This window comes from Octopus sinensis, linkage group LG13, assembly GCF_006345805.1.
Source record: "Octopus sinensis linkage group LG13, ASM634580v1, whole genome shotgun sequence".
NCBI classification, from domain to species: domain Eukaryota; kingdom Metazoa; phylum Mollusca; class Cephalopoda; order Octopoda; family Octopodidae; genus Octopus; species Octopus sinensis.
In genome coordinates this window covers 33,974,143-33,995,526 of record NC_043009.1, presented here as the reverse complement: position 1 = coordinate 33,995,526, position 21,384 = coordinate 33,974,143, and the positions used below count along the sequence as shown (strand labels likewise).

The following is a 21,384-nucleotide window of genomic DNA, read 5'->3' as shown; positions in this document are numbered from 1 at the left end:
TTAGTATCATGTGGTTAGAAGCACGTAACTTATCACACAGCCACTCCTATGCCTATACTGCTTACTTTCAGTTTATGATACACAGCTATCACGCACAAATCCTGGTTTCTGAATGGGTAAAAATGATCAAACTTTAAACGTCTGTAACAGTTTTCTAAATTTATTATGAAATCAATGAATCACAAAATTGAATTCAGTTTGAAGACATACATCGATGTACCAAATTAAAAAATTTTAACTTAATTTTAAAATTTCAAAATCTGTCACAGCAACAGAAAAGATCTCTTTCTCTCTATATATATATATATTTGTCTATCTCTTTCATCTTTTGCTTTTTTCATGGTAAACTTTCCCCTTCTCTCTATATATTTACTACACTATTTCACCTTCTATAAAAGTATGTTGCTAACACTAAGAGTGTGTGTGTGTGTGTGTGTGTGTGTGTGTGTGTGTGTGTCAATGTGTGTGTATACATGTGTGTAAGGAATTTCATTAAAGCAACAGGGTGATTTAAAATAGGTATGAAAAAAATTATTTATCTTAATGGCATACATTTCTGTTAGTAAATATGTTTTGTCTTACACAAACACACACACACACACACTCACTTGTTGTTGGGTGGAGATTAAAAATTCCAATTACAAAATTTTTTCATTGTTGCTTAAATCCTAATAATGGACCACTGTATCATCATTCCATACAATGTTCTTATGAGTAGAAAAATATTGAAAAGCATCAATACATGTCAGAGTAACAGAAAAACAAAGGAAGGTACCAGGTGGTGTGGGATGTACTAGAACCATCTACTTAATCTTCCTTGAATTACCTTTTCATCTGCAAATTATTTTGAAATTATGCACAGAAACAAATTGTAGATTCAGACTGTTTGTATTTTAAAACTATGATAAAAAAGATTTGGAAAATAGCTGAAATTTTAGGATTTATAGGGAAGCAGGGTTGATTAAAAATTTTTTTTTAATTTCACTATTGTTTTAAATTACGTTTCATTGCCTGTTTGAAAATAAAGGAAGTGGGGATTGTGATGGTAATAGCTAATTTCCAAATATTTTTTTTTTTTAAACCTTGAAGGCTTTAACCTACATCGTTTTTAAGTGCATAGTACAAAAAAAAAATGTATAAAATCAGTATGGAGGTTCACAACTTTTCAAATTTTTGGGGTTTTTTTTTAATGGAAAAGGTGTCTCCCATTGTTTTTTAGTTCGTAGTGCAAAAAATAATTGGACAAAGTTGTTCTGGAAGTGTGTGGATTTGGTGGGTGGTGGGAGGGTATTCATAAATTTTCCAAAATTTTCTTCATAAAACGCTCTCCACTATCATTCACAAGGGTGTGGTGAAAACAAAAACTTCAAAAATCCCCATTAAATTAAAAATCCCCATTGAAAAATCCCCATTAAAACAGAAAATCCAACTTATGTTGATGTGCTATTCCGAAAGTCTGCCATTGCATTTATTTTATTGTGAAAATTACTCAACGATGGGATACCCAGCTAGTATATGTATATGTATTATTTTGGGACACCTTGTATGTATGTATGTATGTATGTATGTATGTATGTACTTACGTACATTTGTCTGTTTCTGTTTTTAATTATTAGTATTCTTCCTCTGACGAAGAAACTGGTTTCTAGCAAAGACACAACACTATATTGTTTGAATGTAGATAAGAAAAACAAATTTCCATTTTAAACTTGAGAAAAGCCTTGCATACTTTACTCTTCCTTATATTGATGTTTGTGTACTTATTCAATAACAGGGAGCCTCTCTATATTTATTCCAGGATAGCCTTTTTTCCAGATGACATTGTATATTGTTTTTGTGTGTATCATCATCATCATCATCATCATCGTTTAACGTCCGCTTTCCATGCTAGCATGGGTTGGACAGTTCAACTGAGGTCTGGGAAGCCAGAAGGCTGCACCAGGCCCAGTCTGATCTGGCAGTGTTTCTCCTAACGCCAACTATTCCATGAGTGTAGTGGGTGCAAACGGCCATGATCAGATGGTGCTTTTTATGTGCCACCGGCACGGAGGCCAGACAAGGCTGGCAACGGCCACAATCGGATGGTTCTTTTTACGTGCCACCGGCACGGAGGCCAGTCAGGGTGGCGCTAGCAACGGCCATGTTCGAATGGTTCTCTTACATGCCACCGACACTGGTATTACAGCTACAATTTCCATTGATGTTGATCAATTTCGATTTTTACTGGCCTCAACTTGCCTATATTCAATAACAGGGTGATTCTCTATATTTATTGCAGAACAGTCTTTTTTAATGTCATTGTGTATTATTTTTGTGACAACACTGTGTTGTATAGGGAGGCAGTACCTTAATGATATTTTGGGGTAGTTGCTAATCTCATGTGTTATCTTCTACAGAAACATGACATTTTTGGCTGCATTAAGGGCTCCACTGTCTTTTTTGTTTCTAATGTATTTTATAGCAATCTCCTGTTCTTGGATTGCAAATGCATAGTCTTTGAAGTATAATGTGATGTAACAGTCATATGTTCAAGAAAGGCTGCAATCAGAAGTATACCAGCCATGACCATCCTGTCATTTTCCTATGTGCAGAGAAGTCTAGTCCACATTACCCTATGCATTTTTTCCCTATGACATCGTGTGTTTCAATGGACATTTGGTTGATGTTTCTCTCAGATCAAGCAAGTATCTGACCACATAGAGGCTTCTTGTTGGCTCCTTGTAGTGGTTTTGATGGTGTTGTTGGTGTTAGTGGTTGGCGTGGTGGCAGTCATCATAGTTATAAATGAGTCTTGTTTCTCATCCATATCAATGTCTTCTTCAAGTCTTCAGGAAACACCCATGCATAATCGTTTTTTGGTATACTATCTTCTTTGATTTATGTTAATCTGGTTGTTTTGAGACTGTGTGGGAGGTCGTCTGGAAGACAGTGCTTCCTGAGGAGCTCACTGTTAATATGTAGGCTGTTGTTCTCTAAGCACTAAGTTTATGTATTTATTTTTCCTGCTGTTGTTTAGCAGGTACTGTCTGAGAGAGACTACATGACATTTGAAGGCTGTTTGCACTGATCTCAAGCCTCTAACCTCTTCCATCTCTTCTTAGGTAGAGACTGTTGATATCACTATTTTTGTGGGAGTTACCAGTTGATATCATGAACCTGCAGGTTTTAACATCTATGGAGTGGATTTCCTCTACAAACCAATCATGTATACTAACTGTTGGTATCAGCACTGGTACTGCAAATATATTGTAGGATGAGACTGCCATATTTTTCCAAGTCTGGTATAATATTCTGAGGTCATTCTATCTTTATTCACAGCACCTTCCTAGGTATTCGTAGCACTCTTTATGTGGAACAGCTTTTAAGTACTTAATACTTAATGGGGATAATATTTTTGATATTAGCAAATACAAGGGAGTATAGGAATTTGACTGGCATTTTAGCCTGAGTAGAATTGAAACAGAGGTTATATGGTGGAGTATAATAGTGGTGTTAATTACTGATACTGATGATAATGATTAGAGTGGTGGCAGTGATGATGATGACGACGACAACGATTATGATGAGATGATGACAATGAATGTGATGTGTTTTTGCTTAAAAAACACAGTGCCAACTCTGATTAAACAGCCCTGTGATCAAAGGTGTTCAAGTCATTAACTATCTGGGGTGAAGATGGGGTGTATATCAAGGACTATACTAATGTGGTAATGTAGTGTGTCTGTCTTTGTTTTTTAAAGTATATTTGTCTACTATTTCTAACAAGTCTAGAGACTGCATAGTGAGTTCATTGGCTCGTGTTCCAGTTATTTAGCACCAGGTCAGCTCAGATTAAACAAGCCTGTATCAAAACCAATCCAGCCATGAGCAATCCATCTTTCTCCTGTATGCACCAGAACCAAGCACCATATTATTCAGTGTGTCCATTTTTAAAGACTGTAGGATATGTAAATTGAGGGATATTTGACTAATTATTTTTAGTAGGTGGAGCAAAAATGTAGAGGCTTCCTCATTCATTGGTTCTTGATTGTGATATGGTGATGATGATAATAATAACACGTGAAAGGAAAACTAAAGCTATTGTCTTAACTCATTCTTGACTACTAACCCACTCTTCCCTCTTCATGGTCATGTAGTGACATCTCTTCTACTATCACCACCACTTCCTGAAACATTTATTCCCCATCCTCCATTTCTCCCTATTTTGCCTCTTGATTGTTTTTGTTGGTAGTGGTATTTATCATGGCAGCGAGCTGGCAGAAACGTTTGCACGCTGGGCGAAATACTTTGCAGTATTTCGTCTGCCACTACGTTCTGAGTTCAAATTCCACCGAGGTCGACTTTGCCTTTCATCCTTTCGGGGTCGATTAAATAAGTACCAGTTACGCACTGGGGTCGATATAATCGACTTAATCCGTTTGTCCTCTCTGTGTTTAGCCCCTTGAGGGTAGTAAAGAAATAGGTATTTACATCATAGTTGTTGTTGTTGTTTAATTGCAGGTCAGTACTGATTGAGAAGACATATGATCAAAAGTATACCGGCCATGACCATCCTGTCATTTTCCTATGTGTAGACAAGTCTAGTCCACATTATCCTATGCATTTTTTCCCTATGACATTGTGATTCAGAGGACATTTGGTTGATTTTTCTCTCAGATCAAACAAGTATCTGACCACTTAGAGGCTTCTTGTTGGCTCCCTGTAGTGGCGTTGATGGTGTGGTGGCAGCAATCATTGCTATAAAATAGTCTTGTTTTTTATTGCTGTTGCCTTGTGTATCATCATCATCACCATTTAATGTCCACTTTCCATGCTGGCATGGTGTATATATACATATGTGTGCGTATATATATATGTATATACACATACACTCACATGTGTATGTGTGTGTTTAGAGGAGTGAACCTGGTTCTATAGGAAGTTCTAGAGGTTTCATTTTTTTCTGTTTTCATTGTTGTCGTTTCTCTGTGGAAAAGTACTCCTCTTTTTCTATCTCCCTCTCTCTCTCTCCATACTACTCTCACTCTCTTCTCTTATTCTAACAATTGAACAATTTCAACCTAATTTATTAGTTGCAGCTTTATTTTTATTGTGTTTTTAAGCATTTTGTTTTTATTTTAATTTTATTTTCGTCATTTTTTCTCCTCATTCAAACACTCATACATTCTTACACACTTTCATCACATCCTTGCATGCGCACATCCCTCCATATAACTTACTCACTCTCCCTCTCTCCCCTCTTCCTGCCATCTTCCTCCATACTCAAACATGAATGCATATATATATATATATATATGTGTGTGTGTGTGTGTGTGTATATACATACCATGCATACACACTCATACACACGCATGCGTGCACGCACACACGTCTCCATACACTTGTCTTTTTCTTTACTCTCTCTTTCCCGCTTCCTCTCTTTTGTCCTTTGTCATCTTTATCTTTGTTTCCATTCAGGCCTTCAGTCTATTTGATATGTGAATAATAAAAAGAAATTTTTTTTTAAAAATGCCACTTGTAAGGCAGAGATCAAATTCATTTCCATTCATCTGTGCTCGTTTTACCTTCCAGGGACTAGAAAAACGGAAGAGGGAGAAACTACAAGCAGGTATGTTAGAGATACACATTCATCTTTCATTTCTTGTCATTAATGCCGTTCAAAATGCTATCAGTGTTATTGCTGTGGTTTAAACACTCCCCACACCATGCTAAACCTTGTCTGAGATGTGTATTTGTTCAAAATGTGTGTGTGTGTGTGAGAGAGAGAGAGAGATCAGAAAGAGAAAGTATGTGAAGATGCTGACATAGCTGTGTGGTTAAGAAATTCGTTTCACAACCACATGGTTTTAAATTCAGCCCTGCTTTGCTATATTTTGGACAGATGTCTTCTACTTTAGCCAAGCAATGCTTTGCGAGTGAATCTGGTGGAGGGAAACTGTATGTTTATATACCTTCTTGAGATTATGACTGGTCAATTTTGGTTTTGAGAACCAGTGGAATAAAAATATTTGAAAACAGATATGAGCTCGTGAGGGAAGGGCATGAAGTCATGAAATTCTACTCCAAATGTATCCTTGTCCAAAACCATATTAACATAGATAAATGGACATTAAATAAACAAACAAAATAACCTGTTAGTATTCTATATTTTCTTTATGTAATACATATGGGGTCTATTTGGCCCCTTTATTTAATTTACATAAACATGAAGTTATGACACCAACTACTTGCTAAATCAATGTTCATTCTGAATCAGTAATTAAATATGCGCAAAAATTGTGCGTATGTGTGTGTGTATGTGTGTGTGTGTGAGTGATTACCAGCTTTATTTTTTTTTTCAACTTTCCCTTTTTTCTAGTTTGTAGTCTTGCTTCATTACTTCTGTAAACAAATCAAATAGTTTTAATAATTCTTTCTACTATATACACAAAAACTTGATAGTTTGGGGGATATGGCTAATTAATTACATCAACCTCAGTGCTTGATTGGTTGATTATTATTATTATTATTATTATGATTATTATTATTATTATTATTATTATTATTATTATATTATTATTATTATTATTATTATTATTATTATTAAGAAGGCGGCGGACTGACAAAATTGTTAGCACGCAGGGTGAAATACTTTGTGGCGTTTCATCCATCTTTATGTTCTGAGTTCAAATTCTTCCACAGTCAACTTTGCCTTTCATCCTTTCAGGGTTGATAAATTAAGTACAAGTGAAATACTGATGTTTATGTAATCAACTAGTCCCTTCTCCCCAAATTTCAAGCCTTGTGCCTATTGTAGAAAGGTTTATTATTATTATTAAATCATAATGATAATAATGATGATGATGATAATAATAATGATGATGATAATAATTTCTTTATAAGCCTTATAAGCTTGAAGAGATACAGAAAACTACTGAAATATTAAACAGGAGCCTTACAGATAAGTGTTGGGTAGGGCAGAGAAGTTATATAAAGATGTGGGATGGGTGAAAGATGTTATACAATAGACAAATTAAAATTGATAAAACACAAACATTTGTACAAAATAGAAAAAAAACTGTATGCTAAAGAAAAAAATCAATGATTAATAACGATATAATTAAAAGGAAAATGTAAGAAGTGTTTTGGGTTTTCATTCACACAATATATCCTTTGTGTATTTCTTATATTCCAGACCCAATTGTGTCTGTTATTTTTACTTCATCTGAATAGCCTAAGCACCACAGATGTGTAATTTTATCTATTGTTTGTTTCATTTTTGAAGAATTGAGAATCCCAGTTTTTTAGCTTCCCCTTCATTGTTTTAAATATTGAGTTCAAATTCCACTGAGGTAGACCTTGCCTTTCATTTAGTGCCCATTAAGTAAGTACCAGTTGAGTACTGGGGTCGATGTAATTGACTGACTCCCTACCCCAAAATTGCTGGCCTTGTGTCAAAATTTGTGACCAATATTATTCTGAGGAGTGGCATCATTGTTATTTCAAGATCATTTATCCTTTCCCAATTTAGTTGGTTTGCATCAACTTTTTGATTCATTTTCTTTTCTTTTTTTGCATTTTGTATTTCCTCCAATACGTTACCTATTCCTCATCACATTATGATGGAGTGGTACTACTGTTAGAGGGCTAGGTCTCTATTTGCTTGTTCATTGAACTTTTCTCTGCCGTTCTGGGAACTGTGACTGATGAACCTCTGGAAACTAGGTCTTGTTGCTTTTGTTGCTCCCTCAGCTGGTCTCTGTACTTTCCTTTCTCATTTCTTTGCCTAGTCTTTCCAATTCTTCAAAGCAAAGACATTAAGGTAGTTCATATATCATATGTAGCAACTAGACTTGTTGTCCTGTATCATCAGTTTTAAGCCCTTTATCTTGGTATATTCAGCTAGGAACAATTTTAGTATGGCTTGGTAGCTTTCAGGTTGTTTCTCCTTTAACCCTCAATGAACACGTGCATGTCTTACACTGCCTGTCACATGTTCTTTCTCCTCCGATGACTACAAGTGTATTTTAGCTTTAATTCCTTCCTACCATCCCCTAGTGAATTTGTAAATCCATTTTGCTGCTCTTTGACTGCATGTTGCCCCTCATCAGTCCTACTTTAATCACTTACCATACTGTAAAACAAAATTGATTAACCACCAAAAATCCACATCATTTTTAATATTTTATATCATCACCCTTGTAGTTCTCTACCCCATATACTTGGGGCACAAATTCTGGTTTTAAGAGTGTGGCAGTTTGTACCATAACTTATCTCCTTTTTGAGTGAGAGAATTTCTTTCAAAATTTCATGGAGTACTTGTAATTGTTGCTTTAGTGGTAATTTAAGAACAGTGATATATCAAGAAATTGTTTTGGATTTAAAATTAGCCTTAACTTAGCCATTGTAGGAGTGATTGATATAAAATACTGATCATGTGCAAGCATCACTGTTGTTATTATTAATGCCATTATCAAAATTATTTGTTTGACTGTTTGAAATATTTTTTGAGACACATATATATTAGATAGGGCAAGAGACTTGTTAAAAGGATTGCAGTGGAATATTAAGTAAGGAACTCATTCAGCGAACTACTGTTGTCTGGCAATGTGGGTATAATGGGAGTATATGTTTTGGTTCTTAGTAACTGACTATTGTTTTGTTGTCTATTTGATTAAAGAGCAAGCCCTGTATTTAAGTATTGTTGATTTATACCTCAATACATTGTTGGGGTATAAATATCACATGGTAGAAAGGAGTTAAAGCTAACATACGAGTGAAAAGGAGTTTCAGTGTAAACATTCACTTATGGTCACTGGAGGAGAAAGAACATGGCAGGCAGTTTAATATGCAGATGTGGCCATTGAGGATGAAAGGAGGAGTTCTCATCTCAAAGTCTGGCTGTGTAGTTAGATGTTTGTTTCCTGACCACATGGTTCCAAGTTCTGTCCCACAGCATAGCACCTTGAAGAAGTGTCTTCTACTATAGCTTTGGGCCAACCAAAGACTTGTAAGTAGATTTTGTAGACAGAAACTGAAAGAAGCCCATTGTATACATAATACATACATACATGTATGTATGCATGTCTACCTACCAACCAACCAACAGCAACTCCAAGTTATCAGCATCACTCGGGCTCATCACAGATTCTGTTGTTTGGGCTCATCATAGATTTTGTGTATGACACATGCCTGCTTGAAGAATTTCATGCTTTCCTGCAATATTTCTAGCCCTAAATGGCTTATTTTTTTATATTTAGCACTTTGTCTTTCTCTGTTTCTAAGTTAAGTGCAAAAGTAAAGCAACCCTGCAAAGCACAACTGATCTTTACACACAGATATAAAGAACAACAGCAATCAAATAATAACAGTGGAGTTCACAACAAACAGCAATCTCACTGTCACCTGTATTCTTGACAATGGATGCCAGTTAGTCTTTTACACCTACCAGGCTCATTCCTATTAGCCCGAGTTGCTAAATAATTTTTCATTCCTTTAAGAATATTGTAGAATGGAAACTTTTCATAGATTGAAATCTAAATCTTAAATCTCTATAATTTGTTGTTTCAAGAAAGCATTGAATTTGAAATACTTTTAATTTTTACAATTATAAATAACAACTTTGGTTGTAACTTCTGAGCCCAAGTCAGGCATGTGTGAACGAGGTCAAGAGAATGTCTGCGATGAATGATAATTTTTGACACAGGGCATCTCTAAGATGACTGCCAGACCATGACCGAAAATAAATGAACTGTGACCAGGCTCAATAAAAGGAGCCTAAGTTATTGACTGCAATTACATACTTGAAGTCAGTATTGGCAGAAATTAAATCAGCTTGCGAATACACATTCACTTTACTAAATTTATGCTCAGGCTAAGCCTGAACAGCACGAGGGCTACAGTCGCCACTGATATGTACATATACATATACATATGCTGTTTATACCTCATCCATGTGAATTTCTTGTTTAAGTGTTTATTGCATTTGCATCTGACATAAATGGTTTCTTCATGCATAATGTTCATTAAGGTTGCTCTCCGTTGGTGTCATCATCATCGTTTAGTGTCCGCTTTCCATGCTAGCATGGGTTGGACGGTTCAACTGGGGTCTGGGAAGCCAGAAGGCTGCACCAGGCCCAGTCTGATCTGACAATGTTTCTACAGCTGGATGCCCTTCCTAACACCAACCACTCCTTGAGTGTAGTGGGTGCTTTTTATGTGCCAGATGAGGCTGGCAGACGGCCACGATCGGATGGTACTTTTTACGTGCCACCGACACGGAGGCCAGGCGAGGCTGGCAACGGCCACGATCAAATGGTGCTTTTTATGTGCCACTGGCATGGAGGCCAGGTGAGGCTGGCAAACGCCACAATCGGATGGTGCTTTTTACGTGCCACCAGCACGGAGGCCAGTTGGGGCGGCGCTGGCAACGGCCACGTTCAGATGGTTCTCTTACGTGCCACCGGCACTGGTATCACAGCTACAATTTCCATTGATGTTGATCAATTTTGATTTTGATTTTGGTGTGGTGATGTATTTTACCTCCCGTTGTAACATTGCATTTGCATTTTTTCTCTTCTTAGTGTTTAGCATTATTGCTCTTTTTAGTCTTAAAAGAACGATAATCCTAAACACTAAGAACAGAATATGAACAGAACTAAGCCAACTGCAAAAATGCAAATGCATGTTACTACAAGAGGTAAAACACATTATCACACCAACAGAGAGAACAACCTTAATGAACATTATGCATGAAGAAGGCATTTATGTCAGATGCAAAATACGTATTTATTTAAAGGGCACAATACATGTATTTAAGTGCTACTAATAGTTTCATATGTTGAGAAATACTCAATCATATTCTTCAGGTGCAAACCACTTCATAACAAAACTAAAAAAAACTTGAATAATAGAAGAAATGCAAAAAAACTGAGAAGGCAGCATATAGAAAACAGGGAGTAAAAAAGGGGAAACAAAAAACGGAAAATGAAAACAAAAACTAAAATATAAAACTTTAAATGTAAAAAGGTAAAAGAGCTATTCTCCTTAGACCTTAGATGATCTTTATTGTTTTACTTGTTTCAGTCATTTGACTGCGGCCATGCTGGAGCACTGCCTTTAGTTGAACAAATCGACCCCAGGACTTATTCTTTGTAAGCCTAGTACTTATTCTAATAGTCTCTTTTTGCCGAACCGCTAAGTGACAGGGATGTAAACACCCTATCATCGGTCGTCAAGTGGATGGTGGGAGGGCAAACACAGACACAAATAACAAATATATATATGATGGGCTTAATCCACTCACAAGGCTTTGGTTGACTTGAGGCTATTGTAGAAGACCTTTGCCCAAGGTGCCATGCAGTGGGACTGAACCCAGATCCATGTGGTTGGGAAGCAAGCTTCTTACCACACAGCCACTCCTGTACCTATGCATGCAACCACTGAAAATTTCTGACCAAGGGTTCAATAGAGAGTTAGGGATCTCAGATCTGAACAGAATCTGTGCTCTTTCATCTATGTATGGACTTCGAAAGATAATGAAACACCACATGATTAAATGGAAAGTAATTAAGAAATTCATACCTTACATGAATGGATAGAATACATGTAGGTTTTGTTTAACTGAAAGAGTGCAGATCCAGGTCAGATCTAAGATCCCTAACTCTCTACTGAATTCTAGGTCAGACGTTTTCAGTAGTTGCAAGCATATGTATAAATATATTTTGAAGAATTGGAAAATTCCACCTAACTTCATACCTTTTCAGCCTTAACATTTCAGGTAAGGAGGATAGCTCTTTTACCTTTTTACTTTTTATTTTTTACAGTTTAGTTTTTATGTTTTCATTTTTCATTTTCTGTTGTTTACTTTCTGCATTTTCTATATGCTGCCTTCTCATTTTTTTTTCATATTTCTTTTATAATTCAAGTTTTTTAGTTCATTATAACATGTGGTTTGGGCCTGAAGAATATGATTGAGTTTTTCTCAACATAGACACTATTAATAGTGCTTAAATACATGTTTTATGCCATTTAAATAAATAAAACTTTTTATGTTGAATTTTCTGTCACAGAACAGTACATTATATGTCACTTTTAATTTACCTCTACAGATATTCTATAGAATTTAGAGCCAACACTTGAAATTATGAGGTTTAGTTTATGAGTACATCTATGTTAACAATACAATCAAAGATAGAAAAATAGGGAATGAGTGTATGAGGGGGTACTCAAAAGAAACTGGAATTTTGCAGTATTATTTTATCCACTTAGTTTTACATGTTTATACTTTTATTGCCTTCAAAGTATTCTCCATTTGATGTAATGCATCAGTCCAAACGCATTTTCCACTGTTTGAAGCAGTGTTGGAACTCCTGTGAAGTGATGCCTTTTAACACCTCTGTCATTTTTTTCTTCACCTCTCCTACATCTGCAAATTCTGTAGTACCAGCTTTTGTCACCAGTGATGACCTTTGCAAAAAGATCTGAATCAACTTACAAACTGTTCTTTCGGTTCATGACATGCACTCAGTAGTAACTGCTTTCGATCTTCCATGAGCAGATGAGGTACAAATTTTCTTGCAATTCTTGTCATTCGCAATACCTCACTCAAAATTTGTTGACACACCAGTCATATCAACAAGATCCTCAATTGTTTGGTAACAGTCCTCCAAAATCAGTTCATGAATTTTCATGATGTTTTCCTACTTTTGGGAGGTCGGTAGTCACCCTGAATGGTCACCTCTTCAAGCAACAAATGAACATCCCTAAAACATTAAAACCACTTATAAATTTGTGTTTTGCTCATGGCAGCATCCTCGTAAGCTGTTTGAAGCTTGACAACTGTTTCGGATGCTGTTTCCCTTGCAGAAAACAGAATTTCATGGAAGCATGCTGTTCCTTCATTTCAGCCATCACAAAAATCTACATACAGGGGTAAAACATTGCGCAAAAAGATGACTTCTCTCTACCAGTCAGCAGACTGCAGCCTGAGGGTTGCATCAAGTGACTTTTAGCATTGGAAGCCTGAACTACAAAGGGCTTGTCCTTCAGAGAACTTTTCTGATTACATTTAGGCACCTCGTTGTATATGCATATTTCAGGAGTTCTTACTCCTTCTTCAGCACCACATCCAACCCATTGACCATCCACATACATACACATTGCTTAAATAGCCACTATGTTTAGCAGGGCAACACTATTGGATAGACCAATTTACATATTAAGCATGTTCTTAGCAACTTGTATGTACATATCAATTGCTGCTAGGGATGCTGTACTTTGTTTAGTAACCAAAATATACTACCAAGTATATTAAGTTTATAAGTCAATACTGTGTTCTGTTTGTGTGTGTCTTTGTATTGCCATCTACTCGCAATACCAGAGGGCGCACACTCTCCTACCCTGATGTAATCTCCAGGGATACAGGCATCCAGCAACAGGACCTCTGTAATGCCATGATGGACCGTGAAGTCTGGCGTAGCATAGTAAATTCCATTGTCTCGACCACGGTCGAACAATGATGATGATGATGATGTGTGTCTTTGTGCATCTCTCACCACTTTTTGACAACTGGTATTGGTGTGTTTATGTTCCTGTAACCTAGTGGTTTGGCAAAAGAGATTTTGCCTTATAGAATTAAACGTACCAATCAAATCACCAAGATACATTTAATAATGCTATAATGTAAGGCGGCAAAATGCTTTGCGGGTATTTCACCTGTCTTTGCATTCTGAGTTGAAATTCCACCAAGATTGACTTTGGGTCAATAAACTAAGAAGCAGTTGAGCACCGAGGTTGATGTAATTGACATACCCTTCTCCAAAATTACTGGACTTTTGCCAAAATTTGAAATCAATAATCCTATAATACATCCTAGATGTTGATGGAATCAAAGTAGGAGTTGGTAGGTAGGAGTTGACCACAACTCTCCCACCACCACCGTCTGGTCACACTATTTTCCTCTTTCACCACTCCCTCTCCATATTGTGTGTGTGTGTATGTGTGTGTGTGTGTGTAATGAAGATATAAACACTTGAGACATAACCTATCCTGTTCTGTTATTGTGAGAAGTAGAGATCTGACTGACTAATCAGTGGTAACCTACTTTAGCATTCTTCCTTCTCTACTCTACCACCAGCATCTACTGTCCACCACCACTACCACCACCACCACTTCTCTATACCATCAATTTCCACTACCAACACCATTATCTTCACAGCACCTTTTCTACACCACCACCCCTCCACTACTTCTGTTACTGGTTTCTCTCCATATCACTGCTAATAACTACAACCCTTACATCATCACCACCACTTCACCACCTCTCATAGTAGCAACACAAGCACTAATGTTACCATCATTAACTAACACCACCAACTCCATAAACCTCTCAACATCACAACCATAACACTGCCACCATAAGAAGAAAAAAATAGAGTAGGGAGGTTTTCTTTAATCTTGTGAAAAAGACAGTCTACTTAGTACTGGTGAACAAGGACAAAGTAGATATAGGGTGTCTTTAGTTTTTCAAACAACTTCTCAGGCGTGGGTGTAAAGATAATGGAAAACTCAGTCCAAACTGTAAAGTAGTCAATAAAAAAAACTGTCCCAAACATGAGGTTGGTAATTTTTTACCTCTTTGTCATTGTGAGTACCTTTTGAAAAATTGCCTGCAATATGTAATGAGATAAAGGAACATGTTAGAGATAAAAGGGATACATCATCATCATCATCATCATCATCATCATCATCGTTTAGCGTCCGTTTTCCATGCTAGCATGGGTTGGACAGTTCTACTGGGGTCTGTGAAGCTAGAAGGCTTCATCAGGCCCAGTCAAATCTGGCAGTGTTTCTACGGCTGGATGCCCTTCCTAACGCCAATGCCCTTCCTAACGCCAAATGCCCTTCCTTTGGCGTTAGGAAGGATACAACTAGCAGTAAATCGAAGGAATACAACAGATAGCAAAATGAAGGACTGTGACAGGTAGCAAGACAAAAGAATGGAGTAATTGTCAACATGAAGGGATGTGAAAGGTAGTAAGATGAAGGGCTGTGGAAGATAGCAAGATGAAGGATGATAACAGGTAGCAGAAGGTAGCAATAACAGGACAATAACAGGTAGCAAGACAAAGGATTGTTGCAGGTGGTGAGACAAAAGATTGTGAAGGTGATGAGATGAAGGACAGATAGGTGATGAGAAAAATTAACTACACTAGGTGGAAAGATGCAAGACTCTGTCAGGTGGTGAGTCAAAGGACTGTGTTAAGTGGTGAGATGAAAGACTGTAATGAGCTGTAAGAAATGATGATGAAGAACTGCAACAGTTAGCAAAATGTAAGACTATAGAAGGTGACAAAATGTAGAACTGTAAGAGTTAGACAAAAGACAGTGATAGGTGATGAGATGAAGGAATCCAGCTGGAGGAAATCAATAGAATGTGGTTGGTGATAAGATAAAGAACTATGACAGGTAGCAAGAGAAAGGAGTATTGAAAGTACTGAGGTAAAGAAATGAAATAAGTAGCAAGACAATGGCCTACACTAAGTGGTAAAATAAAGAGGTTTGAGAGGCAGAAAAACCAAAGTACTAAGGTAGATGGTGAGATGAAGGACTGTGACATGTAGCAAAGCAATGAAGTACAGTAGGTGAAGTGGTAGGCAGCAAGATAATGGACAGCAGTAAGTGCTGATGTCAAAGACTGCAAAAAATCGGTAGGTAAAGAAATGAAGAATTGTGATAGGCTGCAAGACAATGTACTGAGGTGGGTGGTGGGATAAAATAAGATAAAAGATTGTGATGTATAGTGAGACCTGTGGCAGGTCCCAAAACAAGGGACAGCAGTAGGTCCCTTGAGATGAAGGACTGTGATACATAGCAAGACAAAGGAATGTGTTAAGTAATGAGATGGATGACAATGATAGTAATTGCTATTGATGAAGGACAGCAGGTGTCAAGGTAAAAGACAATAATAGAATGTGAGATGAAGAACTGTGAAAGTAGCAACACAAAGGACTGTGGTAAGAGGGTAAGATGAAGAACTATGATAGGTGGTAAGACAGTGGACTGTGTTAAGCAGTGCAAAGGACTGCCACAGGTAGCAAAACAATGGAAAGTAGTAGGAGGTTAAATAAAGAATTGTGATAGAAAGTCACAGGGCTGTAGCATGTAGTGAAACAAAGGACTGTTACATATTTGTTTCTTTATTAACCACAAAGGGCTAAACATAGGGGGGACAAACAAGGACAGACAAACGTATTAAGTCGATTACATCGACCCCAGTGCGTAACTGGTACTTAATTTATCGACCCCAAAAGGATGAAAGGCAAAGTCGACCTCGGCGGAATTTGAACTCAGAACGTAACGGCAGACGAAATACAGCTATGCGTTTCGCCCAGCGTGCTAACGTTTCTGCCAGCTCTCCTGTCTGTTACATATTGCAAATCAAAAGCTTCTGTAGTTGATAAGATGTAGGCTTCTCACAGGTTGCAAAATAATGGACTGGGGCAGGTGTTAAGATAAATAATGATTGTGAGCAATAGCAACAGAAAATATTATGGTGGGTGATGAGATGAAGGACAGAGGCATGTAGGAAGATTATGCCAGGTGGTGAGATGAAAGGATGTGAGAGGCAGCAGAACAATGGATGGCTGTATATGATGATAAAAGGTTGACACACAGCTAGACAAAGGACTAGGGTAGGTTGTGAAGTGAAGGACTACAAAGGGTAGCAAGACAATGGGTGTGGTAGGTGGAGACATGAAGGACATTGACAGAGAGCAACACAAGACTGTGGTGGATGGTGAGGTGAAGGACTGCCACAGGTATTTCTGGATGTTTCATGATGATGGTGATGACACAATATATATATATATATATATATATGCATGAAACATAAACTATGCAAGCCTCAATGTAGACTAGGAAAAACTGGTTCAGGGTTGTGTGAACATTGTAGTCTTACTACAGAAAATTTCTTTTGTGCCAAATGTATTCAATACACTCTATGAAATGATTGGGGATAGAAGAGCATCAACCCACAGAAATTGTGCCCCTCCCTCCCAGTTTGTATTAATGTGAACAAGCCAATTCTAGGATGGCAGGAATGCTGAATAAGAACTAATTCTTAGTAATCTCATGTGTTGCTCCCTGTCAAAAGTCTTTGTCACACCACCAAATAGAAAGAACACTTTTGTAGCTTTATATATTTCTGCAGCTAGTGGTGTCTATCAATGATGATACTGATGATCATAATAAGGTACCCTCCATTGGTTTCACTGACCTATATTCTGTTGATCAATCAAGTAAACTATTTACTCTGTGCCGGCTGCGATACCAGTGCCGGTGGTACATAAGAGAACCATCTGAACGTGGCCGTTGCCAGCGCCGCCCTGACTGGCCTCCATGCCGGTGGCATGTAAAAAGCACCATCCGATCGTGGCCGTTGACAGCTTCGCCTGGCTTCCATGCCGGTGGCACGTAAAAGCACCATCCGATCATGGCCATTTGCCAGCATCGTCTGGCACCTGTGCCGGTGGCACGTAAAAAGCACCCACTACACTCATGGAGTGGTTTGCGTTAGGAAGGGCATCCAGCCGTAGAAACATTGCCAGATCAGACTGGGCCTGGTGCAGCCTTCTGGCTTCCCAGACCCCAGTTGAACCGTCCAACCCATGGCTGCATGGAAAGTGGACGCTAAACAATGATGATGATGTGTATATATGTGTTAGAATATACTCAGCATAGACTGTATGGCTAAGAAGTTTGTTTCTTAGTCACATTATTAAGTTTAGTCCCATTGCACAGCACTTTGAGGAAGTGTCTTCTACTATATCCCCAAGCCAACCAATGCCTCATAAATGGATTTACTAAACAGAAAATGAAAGAAATCCATTCTATACATATATGTATGTGTTTGTATTTGCTTGTCACAAATCTTGTCTTGACATTATGTGATAGTTGTAAATAATTGTCACCATCATACAAGCAGTGTTTTTTTGTTTCCAATCTTCTTTGTAAACATTTCCATGTATGGGGGAAATATAACCTTGCTTGGAAACAGGTGAGGGTCAGTGACAGGAAGAGCATCTGATGATAGATTTACCTCAATGAATTCTGTCTGATCCATTCAAAGATTGGAAAAGTTAGCATTAAAACAATGCTGCTGCTGCTGCTGATGATGATGATGGTGGTGGTGGTGATGATGATGTGGTGGTGGTGGTGGTGGAGGAGGAGGAGAAGGAAGAGGAGGAGTATTCTTCAGATACATGTATAATATAATTCTCACTCTCAATCAGTGTAAAAACAATATGTAATATAGCTGAACCCTGGAATTACAGATACATTAAATCTAGCAGACTTCCAGACAATTTCTGTCTATCCAAGTCACTTACAGGTTGATGACTTGGTGTGACTTGATGCTATAGTAAAAGATGCCCACACAATGCCTTTACCCATGCATTTTCTCTGCTCATATAGGGCCCATAATCATACTGTGCCTATACCATGTGCCTCAGCCCATTTTATGCTTTTGTGAAAGCACATCACTTAATGGTTAGGGTGTTCGGCTCATGATCATAATGTTATGAGTTCAATTTCTGGTAGCTCACAGTATCCTTGAACAAGACACTTTATTTCATGTTGTTGCTGTTCACTCAGCTGGCAAAAATGAGTAGCACATATACTTCAAAAGGCTAGCCTTGTCATATTCTGTATCACACTGAATCTCCCTGAGAACTTTGTTAAGGGTGTATGTGTCTGTGGAGTGCTCAGCCACTTGCACACTAATTTTCATAAGCAGGCTGTTCCATTAATTGAAACAACTGGAATCCCCATCTTTGTATCCAACAGAATGTCATTTTCTTTTTATGTCACTGCCCATCCCTCTCCTATGCCTTTACTGACATTGTTTCTCTACCATCACACTGGAATCTACAAAGGTGCCTTTACTAAGCCACTGATAAATAAAAAGTAATCTGAGTGAATGAATGAGATGTATAATGAAGTATGAATTATACATATTATAACTACTAGACTTAATTTTTGATTGAATTTCTCATATTAATTAACACTGACTCATGGTCCCAGTTGACAAAATGGAAAAGTCATTGCTCCAGAGGACAGTGAGGGAGATACACTGGAACAGTCATACTGATTCATGGGGCTTGTATTTGCAGATAGCCATCTCTGCCTCTTCAGGGCAGAGAACACTGGAGGATTATACTGTCACAAACTCAATCATAAACCTATCAGAGAGTGACTGATACTTTGACAGTTTGCTTTTTTTCAGCCTGATGAGCAGTAGAGCCTGGATCCACAGTGGTATTCATGAGGCTCACAGATCTGGAGGTTAAGCCTTAGGGAAACATGCTCAGACAGTCATTATCAGGCTGAGTGTCACATTAAGCCTGGCTCCACTGTGAGGCTCAGAGGCTGAGCAGAAACATGGAAGATGGTGATGGTCAAGTTCGTGCACTATCTCATCTGAGATCATACTACACTGGATGGCATTCCATAACTTTTGAGAGAACCGCTTACGTGGAGGGGGATGGATGTCAGTGGGGCACAGGCCAAGCTGGTTCCATTTTGTGAAGGGTCAGTTGTGCTGTGGAGAGCCCTGTTGGGGACACAACAAGAGATCATCAACAAAACAAAGCTAACAAGGCCAGTGAGACTAGAGATCAAAGGCCCTTGCCACCATATTTTGACAGGTAAGCTAGCCACAGAATCTGTGGTTAGGAAAATGTGTCTATTATTTCTTGCTGGTTAAGAGGTTAGGCTACCTTACCTATCAAAATAGGGATAAGTTCTACTTATCCATAAAGTTGCAGATGTAATAATTTTTATCATAAATCTGTTGGATCATGTTTGAGTTTTGGCAACCATCATCACTAACAAACTTCATCATCATTATCTTCATTATCATTTCAATAACATAAGCAGCTGTTATTGAAAGAGGAGGAGATTTTTCACCCTCCATCCTTTCAGTTTTACTTCTCTCCTAAAGTCAAATAAATGTATATGGGAACTTGAAGGAATGGGGAGAGGAGAAGGGTGAGAAACATGAGCAAGGAAAAAAGAAGCAAATAGAAAAGCCAGAAATAGAGAGAGGGAGAGAGGACTAAAGAAACAGAGCAGTGGTGTTGGAAGTGGTGGATTAGTGAGAGAGGGAGTCAGGAGAGGTGGGGAAAGAAAGAATGATGTTAAAAAGCTGAAGATAGGTGCAGGAGTAGCCGTGTGGTAAGTAGCTTGCTTATCAACCTTGGCGTGGCACCTTGGGCAAGTGTCTTCTACTACAGCCTCGGGCTGACCAAAGCCTTGTGAGTAGATTTGGTAGACGGAAACTGAAAGAAGCCCGTTGTATATATGTGTATATATATATATATGTGTGTGTGTGTGTGTATGTGTTTGTGTTTCTGTTTTTGTCTCCCCAACATCGCTTGACAACCGATGCTGGTGTGTTTACGTCCCTGTAACTTAGCGGTTTGGCAAAAGAAACCGATAGAATAAGTACTAGGCTTACAAAGAAGAAGTCCTGGGGTGGTGCCCAGTCAAATGACTGAAACAAGTAAAAGTGTAAAGTGTAAGTATAATAGGAGTGAGAAGAGGTCTGAACACAAAATGTGGAGGTGGTGATGGTGGTGATGGTGGTGGCAGAGGAATAAAGAAATGAATAGAAAAGGAAATATAGGTTATGTGGGGAAGGAGGAGGAGAAAAATTGGTAAATGAAAACAATGGAAGGTATGGTGGGGTAAAGAAAAGGAGGAGTGGAAAGTTGAAGTAGATAAAATAGATTGTTCACTTATTTCTCTCTTCTTCTTCTTACCTATTCAGTTTATGAAGACAGAACTCTATCATCATCATCATGACTATTACAGTATATGAGACCTCTACATAGTCACTCAACCTGCTAGAAATAGCAACCAAATCTCTCTCTCTGTATCTCTCCCTCTTTCTCTCTCACTCTCCTCCTCCTCAAGTCACACTCTATAGCCTCATAAAAGAAGATAATATGGTTTTAGATACACTGTGTCTGAAATGCAAAACAAAACTTACTCTTTCTTGTTTCTGTCAGTAGCTGCAGCCCTGCTAGGAAGACACCACCTTGAAAGTTTTAACCAAACAATCTTAATACTTTTTTTCATTTTATTTTAGAGCCTGATACTTATTCTATTAGCCTCTTTTTGCTGAACTACAAAGTTACAGGGATGTAAACAAACCAACACTAGTTATCAAGTGGTGGTGGTAGGTTACAAACACAAAGACACACACATTGAATGGTCACAATTACAATGCTTTTTGACCAGGCCTATTTTATCAGAGATAATACAGAGCTAAGCAATAGTAACTGTTATTAACACTAATAGAAATAGCAGCCAAATATCCCTCAGAGCTACCATCTTAGAAAG

At 37.9% G+C, this 21,384-nt stretch overlaps 1 protein-coding gene across 3 annotated transcripts in view; it reads left to right on the top strand.

Annotated features, from left to right (window-relative positions):
* LOC115218406 (rho GTPase-activating protein 7) overlaps positions 1–21,384 on the top strand; it is a 229,625-nt gene that overhangs the window by 119,879 nt on the left and 88,362 nt on the right. For all 3 annotated transcript variants that reach the window (XM_029788198.2, XM_029788200.2, XM_029788199.2), the window contains one exon: positions 5,572–5,608. In XM_029788198.2, coding sequence (XP_029644058.1) covers positions 5,572–5,608 — 37 coding nt within the window. The remainder of the gene's footprint in view (positions 1–5,571; positions 5,609–21,384) is intronic.